At 49.4% G+C, this 21555-nt stretch overlaps 1 protein-coding gene across 2 annotated transcripts in view; it reads right to left on the bottom strand.

Moving 5' to 3' along the window:
* Positions 1 to 21555, bottom strand: part of LOC144175927 (short-chain dehydrogenase/reductase family 16C member 6-like) — a 109957-nt gene that overhangs the window by 22175 nt on the left and 66227 nt on the right. For both annotated transcript variants that reach the window (XM_077704998.1, XM_077704997.1), the window contains exon 2: positions 7725 to 8086. In XM_077704998.1, the coding sequence (XP_077561124.1) occupies positions 7725 to 8086 (362 nt within the window). The remainder of the gene's footprint in view (positions 1 to 7724; positions 8087 to 21555) is intronic.

Raw genomic sequence — 21555 nt, 5'->3', positions numbered from 1 at the left:
GGCCCTTAGCACCACTGCGGTGCACGGCTTATAGCCATGGATACACTGCAATGCGCAGTGGATTTGTCTAAAACACAAGTGCCGCTATCAATAAATGCTTTTCACCGAGGCCTCTGCTGCCGGGCACCACCGCCCAAGCGCACCTGTTGGCTTCGGCGGGCCTATTTTATCTTCCTTTGTATGTACTGCATGACAATAAATTTCCATTGTTCCTTTGATCAGTACTAAATACGCGATGCAGTGCAGCTAGGTATATACAGCCACGGCTGCTGGATGAGAGCGCACGCAAGGCAGTGTGCCTTTCATTCAGCGGCCGTGATACAGCGCAGCCGTAGTGTTGTGGTCGAATACTAGGCCAATGAGGGGGTGAGCACGCCGTCACCACCAACCTTGATCTGTACTTGGTGTAACGCTATGGTGGTTCTATGGCAGCTTCCGGCGGGAGTCTCTTTGAATATGCTACGGCGTTCGCTGCGCGACAGGACGAAGACATTGTGCAATACATTTCCATAGGGGCGCCGACGTAGAGCAGTAGCTGGAGAAGAGCCATGAACGGAGACTTGAAGGCTGTCTTGGCAGCATCGAGAGCAAGCATGCAATGGGAGTTTCCGCATGGCCATGCTTCGCACCCTTGCCGGCCGCGAAGTTGCCCCGTATGCACCAAAGTGCCTCGGCGTTTGTTGATTGCACAGTGGAGGTTACCTGCGGTATACCTTTCATGAAAGTCGTACAATCTTTGAGGGTTTTGCGACCCTCAAAACTAAGCCGTGCGCTTCGTGCAATAGACCCAACGACGATAATAAGCAAAGATGCTTGTGGGGTGGAGATAACCACGAGTATCTGCACATTCGCCTTCGCATTGGCGAGCGAAATATTTTTATAGCACGCGTAAATGACGGGACTATAATCATTCCGCGTACGAAGTCAATGGCTGAGGCAATCATTTTAACGACAAAGTCCTAGACTGACGAAGTATCTCCCGCATTTTCGCTTGAGCTGAACCGTAACTGTAGGTCAATTCCAGTTGCTCTAATAAAGGAAGAAAAAAAATATGTCTCCATGTTGCGGAGAACTGGAACATATACATAGTTCTGCAAATTAAAACATAAGAGATATGGTCAGAAAATTCCGCACAGTGGCCTGGATGCTCTGGAATTCTGCTAAGAGAAACGGGTCCCTGCGTGGGGTTTCGACGCCCGTCACATGATCGTAAGCGGTCTAAATCCCCCCCCCCCCCCCCCCTTGTATACACCTGCACGCATGAACCCCGACATCTGAGCCTCAGATTTAAAGACTGTTTGTGCGTAACATATCGCAAAAAGTGTGTTTGTGTCATTGGCCAGCGGCCGTATGTGGTCGGTTGGCCGGCGAAATCGATATAACAGCCGATGCCAAGGCTAATATCAAACTGCTCGTACGATAAATTATCCGCAGCCATGATTCGTGAATGTGAGCCTTGAATTTTAGCACGAACCCACCCCAACCCCTTTGCAGACTTTTGATGCACACCTGAAATAATTCGGATTTTTGGTGGTATAGTCTGCGCTGGCAGTACCAGTCTGGTTGTGAGGAATATTTGCGCTGACGAACTGAATTCACTTCTCCCACATTTCCGCAGTCCCTCTCCTCCAATCCTCTCTCACCGCACCCCTCAATTACCTGCGCCTGTTTCGCGACTCACTCCTCGCGCCTACATTCGCAAAGGCTTCACACGGACAGCTCCACGCGGGGGGTTTTGCGCTCGCATGCCAGAGAGAGAGAGAGAAAGAGAAAGAGAGAAAGAGAGAGAGAGAGAAAGAGATATAGAGAAGGAGAGAGAGAGAAAGACGGAAAGAGAGACAGAAAGAGACAAGGAGAGAGAGACGAAGAATGAAGGAGAGATAGAGAAAGAAGAATAGGGAGATATACAGAAGAAGAGAGGAAGGAGAGAGAGAAACAAGAGAGAGAGAAGCAGAGATAGAGAGAAGGAGAGATAGGGGAGGAAGAGACAGAAAGAGAGGAGAGAGAAATAAGAGAGAGAAGGAGAGAGAGAGAAAGACGGAAAGAGAGACAGAAAGAGACAAGGAGAGAGAGACGAAGAATGAAGGAGAGATAGAGAAAGAAGAATAGGGAGATATAAAGAAGAAGAGAGGAAGGAGAGAGAGAAACAAGAGAGAGAGAAGCAGAGATAGAGAGAAGGAGAGATAGGGGAGGAAGAGACAGAAAGAGAGGAGAGAGAAATAAGAGAGAGAAGGAGCGATAGAGAGAAGGAGATAGAAAAAGAAGAGAGAGAAAGAGTGATAAACAAGAAGAGAGAAAAACAACAAGGAGAGAGAGAGATAGACAAAGAAGAGAGAGAGAGATGAAGAAGAAGAGAGATGAAGAAGAGAGATGAAGAAGCAGAAGAAGAAGAGAGAGAGAGCGACAGCGCCCGAGCGCACGAGAGAGAGAGAGAGAGAGAGAGAGAGAGAGATTATTGCCAAGTATGTTGTTGGGAGTAGGGACGGTTGGAGTGGACACCCATCATTCCCCTTCAACCACCAGCAAGAAGTCCTTCGTCCCTGCCGGCGGCTTCGGCCATCCGGACTTTGTGAGGCGGGATGTGAGCTTCCGAGCTGAGAAAAGCGGTATTCCACTGCTCGGGTGTATTGATGATGAGTGTTATTCGATGAGTGTCATTGATTTTGGAGCAGGGCCAGATGATCTGTTCTAAATCGCTCTACGCTTGCAGTGCTTGCCTTAATGTCATGTATGGCAGGGTGGTAATAGCCAAGTAAAACTGGATCTGGGGACATCCCAGTTTGAATTTGTCTCAACAGGTCACAACTTGGAGACGGATAAAAACGTTCTTTTGCGAAATTACAATACTGCTCCTATGACCATTTAAAAAGCCACTTCTCGCCCCTTTGCTACCCAAGAGAAACGTAACGGCAAAAGTTGATGTAGCGCCTTATCATAGAATACTGCACTGAGATATCCACATCTCATCAACCGCAACATTACAATGATCACGCCCCGATTTACTTAGTGAATAACGTGCGGCTCCCTTCAGGTTGCAATTTAAGAAGAGCACCGGGTTGATTGTCTGTGGCACTTCCCAAGCAAAGAAGGCTCGCTGCGCGAACACCTACCGAGCAAACGGTGCGTCGAGCATGCGAGCACCCGCCTTGGAGACCGACATGTCGACTTGACATGGTCGAGCCACCACGGGCGCATTGTGACACACCATGATAGGGTGCTTTGCTCATTTCCCCGACCCCTGTTCGCAGCCATGACTCACACGCAGCCCTGCTCTCTGAACAGGTGTCATTCCCTCCTGACAAACTACGCATATATACCGCTGAGTTTAGATCAGTGTAGTACACGTCGCCTTTAAATGGGCTATGAAAATAACACAGCCGGATACAGAGGTACACCGCACAATTTAAACAGAAGTAAAACGTCCCGGAAACGCCACATGTTCAATTGGTTCTGCTGAATTTTTGTGGTGTTTTTGTTGCTTGTTAGCAGCCGGTTTCGCATCAGATAACATCTGCTGCTGCATGCTAGCTCTCGGTGGTCGTTAGCGTGGCTGCTTTAGCAATAAGTAGCATAAGAATGACATCTGGAAAGCTGTCCGGCGCGTCAAAATCAGCTCCAAAAATCCGGCAGGCCACTACGTCATTTTAAAAAGTCAGCTTAAAGGGACCCTGCAACGCTTTCTCCAGATTTTTTTAAAAACCTTGAATGCTTGCAGAACGCAGACAACCCACACATCCAGGGGGTCGCAAAGTACCTCAGCCAAAAATTACGGCTCTGTGCCCATCACAAAAACTTGCTCAAAAGATTTTCCTCTCCTTCCCGGTTTTGGCCTTCTTCGAGCGCTGGAATTACGTCATTACAGCGGTGTAACTGCTATTGGCCGGCTTTTTTTTTCCAGTTGTAGCGATGAACGCATTCGATAGCCACTTTAAAAAAAAAAGCGACAAAAAAAGCAGAAGCGGAAGGCGTACCTGATGCGACGAGCAAATCACGCAGTGCCGCTCCATACTAGTGATTACTACAGGATTCGCAGTGCTTCCAGGCGCGAGGGAAAGAGTGAAAGCGTTTATCGGAAGTGTTGCAGAGACTCTTTAAATGGTCCATGAAGATAAAATACAACTCTGTTTAACTTTAAAGACTTAGGCTTCAGTACCTCACTCAGCTGCATTCCGGCCACGAAAGACGTTTTTTAACCGATAAAAACGCAAAGAAATACTTAAGAACATTCAAATTTCGTGCCACAGTGGCGTGCTATCGGCGCGAGTGACGTCATATGAGCCAGCACTAAAAACATAATTTTCAGGGGTTAAGTACACGTTAGCATTCAAGTGATTCGATCAAAAGAAATTAGCGGCCCCACTACAATTGTCCATTCATCTGTCCTGGCGATTGATTAGTTCGGCCGCCGTCAATCGCCCAAACAAGATTCTGTGACGTCATACAAAAGGTACCGGAAACTGGCTAGCGAGTCGCCGCAGCTCCACACGTTTTCCTTAATATCTCCGTTATTTTTTCGAAGTTTGCGATGAAATCGGTATCATTATAATCAGGACAAAGCTGCCTTTCTGATGAACCAAACTTGCATTTTCTCTTCATGGCTCTTTTAAGGCTTCGCTGGAAGCTTACAAAAACTGTAACGGGAAGGTCTATCAGACCGTTCTGGAGAAGCATTAACGCCGAAAGCCTTTCACGAAAGTGCAGTAGTCGGAGCTCTTGGTACGGCTGAGGATGAGAACTGCGCCAGAGCTTCAGATCGACAGGGAGGAAAACGCAGGTTCAAGGAGGAAGTGTGGCTTCATCTCGGTACTTAGCGTCCTCAAGGTTCAAGTAGTCAGAAACAGGAGTAGCGCACAGGAAAGGGGCCTTGCAAGACCCACGTAAGGTTATGGAGGAAGTGACAGGATTCATTACGAATGAAGCTAAGTTTAAACAGCGGAGAGCCATAAACATCCGGGGCATGATCACTGCTGACGCGGTCAATTGGGCGGAAAGATCAAAACATGTCGATATGAATAGTCGCAGCCCTTATTATACGCAAGCAATGTGGGGCAGGAGTACGAGCTAACGCGGGATTGTTGGTGCATGATGCGACTTGAAAAAAAAAAATAGCGTTCACAAACAGATAGACGGAGGATAAGACATTAACCGTTCCTACTGCTAACTGATTTATATCAAGAAAAAAAAAACAAATGTGCACTTTAAAAGCAGTGTTACAGCGCACTAAGACAAGGACAAAAAAACTAAAACACGGCAATGCCCCGAACAGAAGAAAGGGCTCACTGCTTTGTCCTGTTATTTAGCTGTCGTCAGCACTGAAGAACCTAGACTCTCGGCGGCCATTTTCGGAGGAGAAGATTCTGTGTCACTGGCCTTCCCTGTCATCCGCTGAGAAGCGATTAAGGAACTCTTACGCTTTTTACGGGCGACAAACTTAAACTGTAGACTATAGACTGAAAGCCTTCAGTGGCAATCACTGAACTTGAATTAACGTTCATAGCTTCAGCGCTGGGCATATACCTGTCTGCTCCAATTTTTCTTCATTCTTTCCTTTCTCTTTTTTGCCTATGTACCCTTTCCCACGTGCAGGATAGCAAACTAGGCTCTAGCCAGGTTAACTTCCCTCTGAACAGCATTCCGTCGCGGACTGCAAAGTGGGCAGCTTGTCGGCGCAGCGCACGCGATTCTTGAGCAGAGGGCACGCCAGAGAGGAAGTCAATAAGCGAAGCAATCCAGGGGTCCTTGCGCTGCTCGGCTGGCATGTCCGTGATGTCGAGGGACGACAGGCCGGCATCAACAGAAACGGAACACGACTGCGTTTACACAGAATAAGAAGCACACGCCTATATGGTCAAACGGGCGTATGGATGGCGCCACTCGTCAGGGTCATGTCTGGGCGCCTTATGGTTTGAGAATGCGCGGTCCGGAGCGGCTGTCACGGTCGCTGTGTAATATGTACGGCGCGTCACGTGGAACAAAACTGCGCTGTCCGCCGTAGCTTCGGCCTGTTAACTGAACTGTACGAAGAACTATCACAAACGAGCTGTGCTTGCGCATCTAGAGCGCGTCTGCCACAGATGGTCGGGTAAATTTTCTGCTTGATTTGATTTCATTTCTTGCGAAAACAGGTCACTTGGTGGAAAGGGCTGGTGGACGCTCAGATGCGCGCTAATGGCGCCGACACTGAACCCTTTACAACAGCCAAGGCATTCTTGTGGGTATCAGAACACGCCATGCGTAAGGCATGCCGCGACTGAGCCTGTACGGTCTTGCGAGGTAAACTTTAGATCAAGTCTCAACATCTCGCCTTTACGCCTAACTGTGCGCGCCATACTTGTCACAAAAACGAAGCGTATTGTGAAGTAATGCCATTGGGAAGGTTTTTTGTATGATCCAGCTAGCGCTGCTGAGATATATACGGCGAAAGCCCAAGAATTTGTCAAACATTTGACACTGTTCACATAGCGTGAAAACCGCGTGAACGTAGGCAGATCGCTTTGCAATTACCCACACAGACAGAATCGCAAGGAGAGGCCGAAGGTCATGATCTCATCCCAGTGACGTCATGCCTAGTGTCAACTTCTTACCAGGCTACGAGTGAATGTGCGGCCGTGGTCCTATCCACGAAGGGCTCACGGGAACGTGTGTGACATTATTTTACTTACAGTACCCTTGTTTGGTCAATATGCATTTCGGTAACCGTCACTCAAAGGGAACTAAGTTCGCGCGTTGCACTCTGGTATTGAGCAACTCCAAAGGCCCGTTCCAGCCGAAAGTGTCGTTGATCTACAACGCTCCTCAGCAGAGCGTTCCCTGCGTTTGCGTCTCAATTGAGCCGAGAGGGAGCGAAACTGCGCATCCGTAGCATGCTCACTAAAGCGGGATTCACACGATGGACGAGGAGGCCCGCAGAGGCGGGCGGATATGTGACGTCAACATAACATCCCCGGATGGTCCGGCTTGGCGGTGCATACATACGTGCGGAGCGACTAGCAGACGACAGCGCGGGGAAAGCGAGGCGGCTCTCGTGAGGCACACAACGAAGAACCCTAGCTTTCGATAGCCAAAAAGGCCTAAAACGCCAAGGCGCGCTTCTCCGGCGCCCGCATTTGTCACTTCCACACGTATCGACCCCGCGACGTCGAGAAAGCCGCCCTCGTCCCTGGTACAACCTAAAGCCGCGTGACCGCAGTGCGGAAAACAGGTCCCACACCCCGCGGAAGTTCGCCGCCGTTGATAGAAAACATTGGGAGGAATTTTCTTTCCCGCAGCATCCGCGGGCGTTGCCAGCCGAGGAGCGGTGCCCAAAACTGGTGATGTGAGCGGGCTCCTCGGGGGAGGGGGTCTTTTTGTCGCGATAATCCCGTTTAAACGCGCATGCGCACGCCGCTCTGTTTTCGCGCCGCTCAGCGGTCACACGAAGAGCCAGGGACGCAACACTAATAAGGCAATTTATAATACCAAGTTTCGAACATTGCAAGTGGTTTCACTAAACACGCCTGCAATAACAATACATTCGAACAGGGCTGAGGAAATATAAGCAAATGCTCCCCCAAAGTATATTTACTTTAAGCGTGGGTGGCGCGGAGTGTCTCTCCAAATTGAAGGTTGCTCCCACGCCCCACAAGTCAGAGACACACTCCAACTGATCTGCCCTAAAGTGGTCCAGTTACCTTTGCCAGCGACTGTAGCAAACACGTACGCGTGAAATGTACGCCTTCACTCACGTCTTGAGCGCGACGAGCGTGTAGAAAATCCTCGGCAGGATGAGTAGCGGCTTGTCCCTGAGCACGGCCTCGACGGTCTCGTCGGCTACGTACTCGGGCCTCAGGAAGCCGAACACGCCGGGCTCGGCGCCCGCGAACATGCCCGTGTTGATGAAGAAGGGGCACACGGTGGTGAAGCGGATGCCCGTGTACCCTTCCGTGGCCATCTCCATGGCCAGCGCCTCCTGGAAGCCCACGGCGGCGAACTTGGAGCCGCAGTAGTCCGTCAGCCGCGCCACGCCGCCCAGGCCCGCCAGGGAGGCGATGGAGACCACGTGGCCGTGGTTGGCCGTCATCATGTCCGGAAGGAAGGCCTTCACCACCTGGGCGCATTAAGAAAGTGAGAATGGTTACAGAGCCCACGGTACCCATGTGAAGAGGATAACGCCGACTAAAAGCAAGTACTCGTGTAAGGCCCAGAGATAAAACAGTACACTGAGTCAGATTTTAGCCTCTTGCTCTCTAATTACCGTCCCGAAAGCAGGGAAGAACGGCGTTCGCGTAACCACAACAGCCAATGTTGTCTGGGCGAACTTAGCACTATATGTCGTCAAAAGTATCGGAGTGAAGAGGTAATTCTGAGGTCTACATAATGAAGGCTCCTGAGAACTAGAAAAGACAAGAACAGAAGCGTCTCTCTCTCTCTTTCTCTGACTTTTGTATCAATAATAAATTGGAAAGAGGAGCTATTCGCAATTATGTACATGCTTGGCATGAGTTTTGCTTCAGTACAGGTGTCAACGTTTCCCGATGTATAGGAGTTGAGTGAACACATCGGTATAGTCAGCGTTCCCCTTCCTAACTACCAACACTTCTATCAAGATGCCGTCCGGCCCCTTGCAAAATAGTGGGCCGCGCAAGCCTGTGAGCAGCTTTTCTTTCAGCAAAATCCGCTAACTTGTGTGCTTTATATTTGTGCATGAAATGTCTTCAGCGACGACCAGCCTGTACTATCACGCGGCCAAAAGGACGAGTGTGCTTCGGAGTGGGCCACGTTAGTTCCCCGCCATATCTGAGCGCCTGCCGGCCCAGTGATTTTCATCCGCCGAACACGAACTGTGAGTCAGGACAGTACGCTCTGAATTGTTTTCTCGTGTTGCGCGCAGCGTCAAGGTCACTTCGTACTGCTTGTTTTCTGTCGTCCACGTTGAACACGTGCCGTCCCTCACGAGCCAATTCGTACTTGCACGGGCATGGTTTACCCTCTTGCGACAACAAGGACGCCAAATTATTAGGTCAGTGACAACAGTAACGACGAACTTAACTGTACCCAAGTACCATTCATCGTTCAGAGAGTCCCGCGAAAGAGGTCTACAAACGAGGAAAACAATTGACTGTTATGATATTTGCAACGACCTGCAAAAGACAGATGGACATTTGCAGCCGCTACACAACCAATACAAGCATACAGGGAACCGCACTTGCGTTTTGCTTTGTAATAAGAACCCGCGCTTGACCGTTCAGGCATAATGGACGGATGCGGGGGAATAGAACCAAGGTTACAAAACACCGCCACGTCGTGGCTTCTTGCGTTTTGTTTATGAGCCGCCCCAAATGATCGAGGCGGCGCATTTGGGGGTGATTTCAGTCAAGGATGTTGCTAGTGCCAGGAGGAAATGATCAAGCAGACAAAATATGTACCCGCGTTCCTTCGAGTCCTTGCACGCGGAAATGATCGACAGCTAGCGCTCCATTCACAACACGGCCTCGTTACGGAGCAAACGTGCGGCTACAAAACAGTAAACGCCAAACGAGGCAGCTCAGTAGAGCGACAGAGCTGCTGAAGTTGGCAGTTGACTGCTGCCATTGCGTAGCAGAAAATTCGAATTTTTCGTTATCTTATTTTGGTGCGTTCTACGATTTCTGTCTTGGCAGTCCAAACACTATAGTCGGGAACAAAAGCCTCCTTACATTTTATTAAAGCGAAGCTTTCTATGCCCCTATAACGGCGACAGTCCCGTGACAAAAACGCACTGCAGGAAAGCCAACTTTACACAATGGTTTTCACAAAACTATTTTAATGATACACGGAGGCATCAAGCGCCTCAATAAAAAATTAGAGCCGTTCCACTCAACGTCAAGGCCGTCGGAAGTGCAAAGCAGCGATTCGCCATAACGGGCTGTACCGACGTTACCATAACGCTCACTGCTACCACCCAATGCAATTCGAATTTCCCGCCTTCGCAGTGCTCGCGCGCCCCCTGCCTGAAACTGCGCCAGTTCTGTTCTTTTTGTGCTTGCTTTTCGTCCCGCACGTGCCGCCGTTGCACTGCCACCTTTTTTCGCTTACTATGGCAAAAACCAACCCAACGAGCGTTCCGAACTAAAGGAACGCGGGCGCTTCCGGTTTATTGCGTATAGGGACCGGGCAGCTGGACGGGTGGCGCCACCACTCGGCGCTCCCCTCGTCAGTGGAATGAGCCGGTGCATTGGACTACACAGCCTCCCGTTGTTTTTGTCGTGTTTGCTTTGGTGCTTTGAATGTTTTCGTGGTTTTGTGAGCGTATATGTGCAGTGAAACACAGTCTAGATAGATGTGTTGGGTTCTTAGATGCAGTAATGACTACGTAAACTTGTCGGACGCTTCTAAAGTTTGGTATCGGCTGCAATGGCATGAGCGCTTTTTGCAGTGATCTCCGCTTGGTTACACCCGTTCTGAGTACGAATAAAACTACTATTAGTAGTATTATTTTCTTCTTAAATTCACTAACGGCTACGCAAACTTATTAGATGCTTGTAAGATTGGGAATGGGCTACATTGACACGAGCGCTTTTTGCAGCGCTCTGCGCCTGGCTCCGCGATCTTATTAGGAATAAAACTGTTAGCAATATTATTATTCATTTCTACCTCTTTAAATTATCTTCACTGGTTTCAATGACGACGGTTTCCACGCCAGCCTTAGCGCTGGGATACCTCGATACGTGTGCTTTAAATAGAAAGGCACCTGCATACGAGATGGATTACCGTGTAGCCGTAGAAATGTTTCGGTAGTTTACACTTGCTGTAACCGTGAGCTTTGTGCCTTCGGTTTTGGTGAGCGACACTGTGACAGCATGGGAGCCTGAAAGCCGAAGTAGAAATCCCACATTTGTGGTGGTCATTTTATCAAGAGCCAAAGTTATTCACCAAATCAACAGCCCAAGCTACAAACCATCCACCATCCCTCCTCCTCTTCCCGTTTTACCACCTGCGTAGAATAAAGGCTGGCACCGATAGTTAAAAAATGTGGCAGCGTTAACGTCAGTCGCTGTTTTTTAATGCTTAAGTATTCTTTACAGAGTACCTAAAAAATCGCCTGGTGAAGACACCAAAAACGCGCGATTAGTTGCCTCAAATATGGGTGCATCAGCCCGAGTCCTCCAGCACAGACACATTTCCGACACGCTGGACAAAGTTTAGATTTGGAGAGGGGGGCATGGAAGTTCAAAATTAAACAGCAAAATCATCTAGCCCTCCGTCTAATGATTATGATGGTTGAACGCAAAGCTTTCTTTCTGCGGAATCGAATGGGAAATGGTCAAAGTCAAAGACGCTGCGATCGAAAGACCAAACTGCGTGCTGGTCGAATTCGACGCTCAACTAGTCAAAGGTTAAATCCAGAAGGCAACCAAGGAAACCCATACGATAGAGCTTTGCGATAAACCCTCATCGTGGTTAGACGAAGGTGTGCATGATTTTTCAAGCGTAGGTGGCAGCTTGTAAACCGACCGCAGCATTCAGTTGTGAAACTGAGTACAGGTTTCGGGCACCCTCCTGTCTTGCGTCCTTCAGCCACGCAGGAATTGGTTTTTCAAAAACCATTTACCAACTAGCCAGCAACCATTGAAATTCTTGTAAAGCAATGCTTCTCCACGACAAGCAATAACGTTCTACTATCATGCGGTATTTATTCTATCAACGATTCCCGATGACTGTAGTAAGAGCATTTCTGTGAAATTAAACACGTTTCAGCCGTAGGTAATCAAGTTACGGAAGCGTGGTCCATCATAATTTCTGTTTTTAGGTAAATCTTAGAAGACACCCCCCAACTTTGTCTTTCGCTTGTGCACGACGTCGACGCCGTTTCGTCATCAACTGCCCAAAGCCAGCGCCGCAGCATTCCTAGATCGGTTGCACAAACCGGCTTTGTGGGAGCATTTAGCTGCAGTATACTCCTCGATACGCGAAACTGCAAGCAGGCATCAAAAAATTGCATGAAGCAACGAACTTTCACTTCCAGCTTGACTTCCAGCTTGGCGCATTGAGCATCTTCTGCTATTTGTAAATACTGAGTATGGGCGTAAATCACACACATGGCATGCCTCGTAAACGTCACATCCACGCTCAAGATTTACCGATCTGAAAAATGCACGTGAGGTTACGTACGCTTTGCAGGTCGCACCGCAGAAAAACTACAGAAAGCCATGCGCTGACCGCCACCGGCATTGCACTGACGAGCGGTTCGCCACGGGTGGCGCTGTTCGCTGAAGCGACGGTGGTGCCATACAACGGCCGCCCGGTCCCTATACATCTTGCCTCAAATGTGCCTGCAGTTTTCTTTGCGCTAAACAACGGGGAGATGTATGACAAGAGCCAGCCGTTCACGAGTTTTGAACGCTTATGACTATATAAACTGCATGGCTTTAGAAGCCTCTCGGTTACGCCGCGAGGACAGAACGCCGTGTGGCTCTACTTGAATCCAGTGAACGAGCTACGACGACAAGGCGGGACCATAAAGTCCTCTGCACTTAAAAAAGACGCTAACCGTCATAGGAATCGAGCCTTGGTTTCTCCGTTACGAAACCTACGTCTGTCTGATTTCCCCATTCCGACACGGTCGAAGCAGTTTGTACTTTAGTCTTTCCCGCCAAATCGTGCGTTTCGTGACGTCAGACATGACGTCACATGGACGCGTCTTCAAGCTAACTTTGACTGGTGTTGCATAGGAAGAAGCTGCGCATTTTAACCATCTCTTATTAAGAAAAAGGATTTGACGTTTGTTTTAAAACTAACACGCCGCCGGTAGCCTATGCGGCACTTTCAGCTGAAATCTGTCAATGAAGAATGTCAAAGCGTGCATGCATTCATCTGCAGTCTTGAAACGACACGTCGTGCCCGCCTTTGGCAGTGATGAATGAGGCCGAATCAGTACGCAGGTGTGGGAAGCTCGGAAAATGCAAACGGCACGACGACCGGGAGTCGCAGAATTAATGGCACGGCGTGGGACACGAATCAGAATCAAAAGGACGATATAGCGAGTGCATAAATAACGATAGGACGCAGGAGATGTTTGGCACCAGCTGTGCGCTTCTGCGCGCATCGAAAACGTCAACGTCTGCTTGAGGAAGCCAGCGATATTTGTTCATAACGCAGACATGGCCCCTAGGAAATATCGGCGTCCTTTGAGGGCATTTTTTTTTGTCTAGGTGGTGAACCAACTAACCTAGCCTATAGTATAAAGCAAGGCATGTAGATACATAAAAAGGAAACGGGAGGCATTCTATTTCGTTAAAAGTGGAATGATGCTTACACCACACGGAATGGGCTCAACACTTCATCATTGTTTTCCAGCATGCCGCACTCACGAAGGCTGTTGGCCGAGCTCAGTTGCATTGTACAGCCGTCCACAGGCTTAGTTGGAGCAACGGTTTACCCACTTATCGTCTCCACGTGCTTCGGTGTGACGTAGTTTATTTAGTATCAATTGCTGCATTTCTTTCAAGTTTAATTGGGACATTAGGTCCTCCACATTCGTGTGGACATTTTTTTCGTGCACGTTTTGAGATATTCCATGCTAAATTCAAATGTGATGTTACAGCTAAGTCTGTGGACGACTGCACCACGCGGGCTGCGCGTGACTTCCCTATAATGAACATTCCAATCGGAGACAGTGATAGAGCAGAATACGTTTTTTGCATAGGTCAGTACGGGCAAACGGCGGTTTAATACTTCGGCTCTACTTGTGACGAGACGCTCTTTCAGGATTATTAGTAATGTAGTCTCGCGACTAGATTCCCACCTTTTCAAAATACCGCTGATGAGGAAAGTTTAGACGCGAAGTCAGTTTTACGCCGGTTGGCTAATGGCTGAAGGTGTGCGCCCTCTAGCATAGCTGGAGGGGAGCCCGATGGGACTGAAGAAACCCTGGCTTGGCCTTCGAATATACGCCACGCGCCGGGATGGCACAAGAAAAGTCTCGATAACCTGCCACACTATTTTTTTCGCTGCAGCCGTTAGCCTTCTGTTGTCAGCATCGAGTTTCCCCGACATTACGTGCCCTGCAGCCAACCTCTGCATCCACGCACTTCGAGAGAGGGAGAGAGCGAAGGCACGTTTATTCGAGGTTGACACGGCCGCTACGGAGACTGACCGAAAGGAAAGCTGCGGTACGTCATGGTTGAGCGATTAGGGTGCGCTGCCAGAAACATATGCCCTGCGTCGACGTCTTGTCCCGGGGTTAGCATGGCCTTGTAACAGCAACAATCGCAAGTGTACGGAGTAACAGGGCGCATCCTGCCTGCGTTCCAAAGGCAGACACTCGACGCGGCTATGAACGAAGATATAAGGTGTCGATATGTGAGTGATTGAAGGCGCATGACACAGTGAAGGTGCATTTATTTATTTATTTATTTATTTATTTATTTATTTATTTATTTATTTATTTATTTCGAACCCCGCAAGCACCACGGCATTGTAGCCGGGGCTGGCCAGTGTAGTTTAAATGCGACGGCAAAGTAAAACAATTTTTTTTTTCGTTGTGAGGTACAAAACAAAGCAAATTATCAAAATTCAAACAATCTACTTCACTCGGATATGCGCAAAAACCCGCCGCGGTGGCTTAGTGGCTAAGGCGTTGCGCCGCTGAGCCCGAGGTCGCGGGTTCGATTCCCGGCCGAGGCGGCCGCTTTTCTGATGGAGGCGAAAAGCAAAAACGCCCGCGCGTACGAGATTTCGGCGCACGTTAAAGATCCCCAGGTGGTCGAAATTAATCCGGAGCCCTCCACTACGGCGCGCCTCATCGCCTTCGTTCCGTCGGCGCGTTGAACCCCCACAATCAATCAATCAATATGCGCAAAACTGTGGCGAAACACACAATAAGCAGTCAAGAATTGGGCAAAAAAAAAGATTTTACACATGTGAGCCACAGTGGTTACCGAGTCGTACAAATTCACGAAGGTATATCCAATTGCACAAATGCAGAGAAGGTGTGGATAAAAAGACAGCGATTAGAAGTGGATACAATGTCTGAAGGAAGGTGATTACATTCCGTCGACATGTTAGGTACGAATGAGTGATGAAGTGCATTATCACTGATCACACAGCGAAGATCGCGAAATATGCGAGTTCACAAGAACAGCTCGCGCAACGAACCAGCTACGCTCAGTTCTCCTACAAAGAACTCCCGAGAGGTTTCGTAGAAAGGGATCGGCGAAGTGGACCCACATGCATGTTTGCACATACCTTCACCTTCTGCGACTGATATCAGTTGCTCTGAAGTTTGCACTGCGTAGCGCCACGGCCCCAAGCTTGACATCGCTAACCGCGCACATTCGTTCCGCTGCTTTGCAATGCACAGAGAAAGCGGAACTAGTAAATATAAGAGAAAGAGAACGATAAGGGGGGAAAAAGGAAGCAAGGATGCAGTAAAATAGGAGATGGTAAGGCGCAACTTGCTCCTTTGCAGCCGTTACCTGGTACTGGCGCCGAAAAGCACCATCCCCCTCCCCAGCCCCAGAATCAAAACCACCGTCTGTCTCCCCTGTCTCCACGAGTGGGCGTAGCTTAGTTGCTCGCTCCGCTTCTCTTCTGGCCCAGGTTCGATCCCTGGCGGTGCCAGTAGTTTATATTTAGCTTGGTTGGGAGTTTCTTGTGGCGCACGCCACGCCGAAACCGTTGGCTGGTAGAGGTAGAAAGCTTTGCATTGAAACAACTTAGATTCCAGCATCCAGGCAGACACGCAGATAGATGGACAGGCGGATGAATGGCTGGGCAGACAGACCAGTGGACGAATTGATGGATGGCTGGCTCGACGGATGATGGATGGTAAGTTAGTTGAACAGTGGATGGTAGGGATGCATAAGCTGCCTCGTTTATTTGCACACGCAAAACAAATCAAATGTGTGATCGTATCAAAGCTCGCCGCAGTGATGAGTGAACCGCGGCCGCCAGGTTGCCAACCGATACCTGCGGGACTTGAATGTACGAGACAAACGTCCCCACAACCACACAAGTTCGGACAGTGGATATGTTTTTCCGACAGGCAACACGACAGCACTGCATTCTCGGTCTCGCTGAACGTTGGGCGAAAGAACCGTTTCTTTGTAACTGCAAATACGTTTGACGGTGTTTAAATAACGGTCGCGAAGATAACCCGCAACGACATTTACCAGTTTCTCAAGGCACACAATTAGCAAACCCTTTCGCTGCTCTTGACGAATGTGCGAATGCTTTGCGCTGCTTCGCAAACAAGTGACGGTCCCAACACGTTCCGCGGAGGCGAGATTTTGTGAATAAGTTAACGGAAAGCAAACCTGCTCGCGATTTTTTTTTACATTAGTAGTGCGAGATGCGCGTAGTGCGCACGCATGTGTGGACACGTTTGTCGCTGCAGCGTACGTGTGTGCCAAGCTGTGTTGACAATTTCATTGAGGCGATGAATATGAACTAGTGCAGAACGAATAAAAGAAAGAATATTCAGAACAGAATACTTCTCGAGAAGCGCTTTTGCGGGGACAGAAAGTATGAACTCATTGCGGGTTATTTTAAATGCAGAGCATTTGTATAACTCACGATGTCACCCGTGCGTCGGCGTCCGCAGCAGCCAGCCTCCCCCTACACTATAAAAAGAAATAACAGTTACCGGCGCCTGGTTTCGATCCCACGACCCTGCGGGCGGAACGCAATGTACATGGTGCTCTACCCAGTGCGCCACAAAACCGACACAGAATGAAAGGCTACGAACGCGCCTTATATCCTTGACTCATTCAAACTACGTCAAGAAGCTGCTGATACAACGCATTCACTACCTGTGGGCGGAGCGCGAGGTACATGGTGCTCTTCCCACTGCGCCACAAAACCGACACAGAATCAAAGGCTACGAACGCGCCTTGTATCCTTGACTCATTCAAACTACGTCAAGAAGCTGCTGATACAACGCATTCACTACCTGTGCGCGGAACGCGAGGTACATGGTGCTCTTCCCACTGCGCCACAAAACCGACACAGAATGAAAGGCTACGAACGCGCCTTATATCCTTGACTCATTCAAACTACGTCAAGAAGCTGCTGATACAACGCATTCACTACCTGTGGGCGGAGCGCGAGGTACATGGTGCTCTTCCCACTGCGCCACAAAACCGACACAGAATGAAAGGCTACGAACGCGCCTTATATCCTTGACTCATTCAAACTACGTCAAGAAGCTGCTGATACAACGCATTCACTACCTGTGGGCGGAGCGCGAGGTACATGGTGCTCTTCCCACTGCGCCACAAAACCGACACAGAATCAAAGGCTACGAACGCGCCTTGTATCCTTGACTCATTCAAACTACGTCAAGAAGCTGCTGATACAACGCATTCACTACCTGTGCGCGGAACGCGAGGTACATGGTGCTCTTCCCACTGCGCCACAAAACCGACACAGAATGAAAGGCTACGAACGCGCCTTATATCCTTGACTCATTCAAACTACGTCAAGAAGCTGCTGATACAACGCATTCACTACCTGTGCGCGGAGCGCGAGGTACATGGTGCTCTTCCCACTGCGCCACAAAACCGACACAGAATCAAAGGCTACGAACGCGCCTTGTATCCTTGACTCATTCAAACTACGTCAAGAAGCTGCTGATACAACGCATTCACTACCTGTGCGCGGAACGCGAGGTACATGGTGCTCTTCCCACTGCGCCACAAAACCGACACAGAATGAAAGGCTACGAACGCGCCTTATATCCTTGACTCATTCAAACTACGTCAAGAAGCTGCTGATACAACGCATTCACTACCTGTGGGCGGAGCGCGAGGTACATGGTGCTCTTCCCACTGCGCCACAAAACCGACACAGAATCAAAGGCTACGAACGCGCCTTGTATCCTTGACTCATTCAAACTACGTCGTCAGCGGCGTGCGTTGGTGACTCAGCGGCGTGCTAGCGGCGTGATAGCTGCGTGGTGTACACGTGATAGCACCAACCCCCCAAACACAAACGTTAACGCAATACACCCACCCCCTATGCGACGCATTTACTCGAGTCCCCCTCGCGGGGAGATGGGCCCATTTTTTGTGCAGCGACAAGATGAACTTCGCCTGCGGGCGCAGAACGAAATCCAAAGCTTCGATCCCATGTAGCCATAAAGGTGTCGAGCATCTACTATACGAAAGCGGGGAAAAAAAGATAACCTGCACTTAGAAATCAAACAATAACGAAAAATAACATGACCATACACTAAAGGCTGTTAACCTAGACGGCATTTTTCTTATAGAAAGCGGAAACTTCAAGCGGCAACGCCAAGTCAGATTGGTATACAGCTCACAGACTCAAAAAGCGCCTGTCACCAACTGCTAAGCATGGAACTGCCACAACCCATAGCTACGGCCATCAACAACAGCATCACGGGAGCTACAACAGTGTACTGCATATCTGAGAACGCAGGAATGGCAGGTAACGAAAAAAGCTAATATTACAGCTCGCCCGAGAAGCCGCAGCCCGGGCTCCTGCATACCTCCAACCAAACCAAATGGTCATGGTCCCGACAGCACCTAAATTGAAGGACTACTCCACGGGAAGGAGGCAATTACTACAACCCTCCGACACGCTCACAAGACACCAAGCAACACTAATAAGACAAGCTCAAACAGACACCTTGGACACTCCAGCTACAGTACACAAGATATGGGGAGATCCCGAAACAGCAACCATTACTTGCTCCACAGGTAACGTCATACTAGAGAAACATGACGTCCTCTGGAACTGCAGGACCATACAGAATACAACAAAGACAACCCACAAAGGATGGGTGACAGCAACAAGCACCAGGCAGGAACCAAGGCAACTGGCGGCGTACATCAGGCAGCGGCTTGAAGACGTCGCCAGAGGCCCTCTGGAATGTGAGGACCCGGAAGGTCTCCGCGCATGCCTTTAATAAAAGTTCCCCTCTATCTCTATATATATATCCGTTACTCGTTGCAGAACCAGAGCTGAGGAGGACAGAGCTCCCGTTCTCCGCGTCACTCAGCGCTGAAGGAGATATCTCCAGACAGAATGGCGAAAGCATGCTGTAGTTCCGTTCCGTCCCGGTCAACAACTAGACATCAGCGCTTTCCGCCAATGTACAAAACGAGCGTGCACCCTCTGGCGCTTCCGTTCGTCGCTCGTTCCCTCAGTCTCCTTCCCGTCGACCTTGGACGGAGACGAACAACGCACATCAGCGCGCTCACGTGCCCGGACGCGTAAAGGACAGGACGATGTAGGGTGTCGCAATCCTCGGCTCGGATGTCGACTCGCCCGGATGTCGTCGCGCTGCGGCTACTCGGCTGCTGCTGCTGTGCCGCTGCTTCTGCTATACTCGGGAACAAGCTCAGAAAGGCAATAGATTATGTACGGTATCCCTCCGCCTAAGCGGCGAAACTGGATGTCAACGGGTGCCCATGTTTTAAAAGGAGACTGCTATGAATGCGTGAAATTGTCTGCCTTTTCTCACGTACACTCTTAGGCAAAAAGGACTAAAATTTCGTCCTTTGGGGGACTAACGGCCTTTGCCACAATCATTAGTCCCTTTGGGGACTAAATGGGAGGGGACGAACGGTTAGTCCGCCACCCGGTTGGTCCGTTCCGATAGTCCCCAAGGACGAGCTGCCGAGTCACAGAAAAAAAAAAATAGTTGTCCGCCAGCAGGGGTCGAACGGTGACGGACGCCCGCAATTGGCGGTGATCGCGACCACGGGCGGCGCTGCGAAGCGCGCCTCTGTGACGTCGGATTAGGGATTCTCGCATTTGTCGTCTGCTTCACTCGGGCTCGCTCTCTCAGCTGTTTCTTTGTGCTCGGTTGACGTCTGATGCTTGACCGCACCAGTTTGGCATGTGCGTAATTTTTTATCGTAATAATAGACATAAAATCGCATACACAAGCTCAAGGCGTGAGTTTAAGTGCAGTTTTGGATACCGCTACGTAAGAAACATTGCCCGCGTCGCCCCATTCCTTGCGAAGCCGGTCCTGTGCGGAGCGCGAAGAGTCGGAGCTAGGGGTCAGCTTCTGTATTATGCAATCTTTCGAACAAAGGGACCGACAACAGTGAAATTGCAAGACCAAAACAAATACCACGCCTTCAGGAATGTCGGCTTTGGCAGAAGGCATTACGATTCCCGGTAATCGTATGTAAGGTAACAGCTTTTGCAACCTTGCCGAACGCTCGAAAATATTGTATCGCATCACTTTACGTTGTCATGGCATGAAAATATGCCGACATGCATTATGGGGCTGCAAGAACTGTACGTTGAGTTCCGAATAACCCACTGTGTGTATATGCGCGTGCTGATTTTATACCACGCTTCTAATCAGTATGGAGGTTTATTGAGCAAAACGAGTCACGTCTACGGTAAATGAGCAGCAGCACTATGTTTGTTCAGACCTGGAGGGCCATTTCAGTTCATTCCCCACAGCCATGTCTCCCCAGTATGCAGATTTGCGTTATAGGAAAACTGCACTCAAGGGGAGGAGGAGGAGGACGAGGAGCGAATGAGGAGGAAGCTCTATTTAACAGTAAAATCGGGCTGATTAGTGGTCCGGATCCTCAGTCCATGACAAATGAGTATGAGTAATTTTTTTCCAATTCATAGATCGTCATCCCGGGCTTGTTCTTTACGCCTGGAAGAGTTAAAAAGAGTTGAAGATAGCTCCTTGGAAATATTCATCGGTTTCGATTCCTGTAATATACGCACGCATACTATTTACTGCGTTCGTTAGCTAGTATATCACGCCTTAAACACCGTAATCATGTCGTAATTGTTTGGGTTGAGAGTCAGTTCGTTATGATAACAATGGTTACGAGAACGGCTTTATTTCCTGCTGTGCGATGCGCGTGTACGTAGCACTAGACTGTTGCTTCGTGATAAGAGCATCTAAAAAATTCTGTAGGGACGCCAACGCATTTTGAATACTTATCTGTGCACTGAACCTCACGAATAAGCTAGAAAGGACGGGTTGAACACGAGCTTCTCACCGATGCTCTGAAGAAAGTTGTTCTTTCTCTTCTCGTGTGTTTAACCTGGTTGGGGATACAGCTTCAAATTATTCCGATGCGTCAGAAGCTGGCAAAATAACTGAATCACTAGAAATACGCTTTTTAACGCACTACAGCATCAAAGCGGGTGATTTTTGGCACAGACACTGCTGCTCTCACAAGTGCTGTGTAGCAGACGACAGCGGCGCGAGTCCCTAAGCCGACGTCAGAGCCAGGGGGCGCCACTCAAACATCTCACCGCCAAGAAAACCGACGCGCTACCACCACGCCACGCCGCTGGACGGATTGACGGGCAGATACTTTTGAAGTGTAGAGCGTGTGGTGCTGTGCCAGGTGATGGTTTCATTGCAACTGGTCCCGGAATTTGTATCCGTGCAAGCGACCGCCACCGCTATTTCCGCCTTGCGCTTAGCGCTTTGCTAACTTGAGGGACCATGGCTCATTTCGATTATAAGTACAGCCTCACAATCAGTTTTTTCTCGTAAAGAGCAATCAATTCGTCGCCTGTTGAGATAGATGGCTGGGTGATCGGACGACTGATTTGTTTCCGCACAAATTAGCGCAAACTAAG

Source organism: Haemaphysalis longicornis, unplaced genomic scaffold (assembly GCF_048455015.1).
Source record: "Haemaphysalis longicornis isolate Haplotype H1 unplaced genomic scaffold, Haemaphysalis longicornis Haplotype H1 scaffold_3, whole genome shotgun sequence".
Classification (NCBI taxonomy): Eukaryota; Metazoa; Arthropoda; class Arachnida; order Ixodida; family Ixodidae; genus Haemaphysalis; species Haemaphysalis longicornis.
Note: the sequence above shows the minus strand (reverse complement) of the source record. Positions and strands in the feature narration are given on the sequence as shown.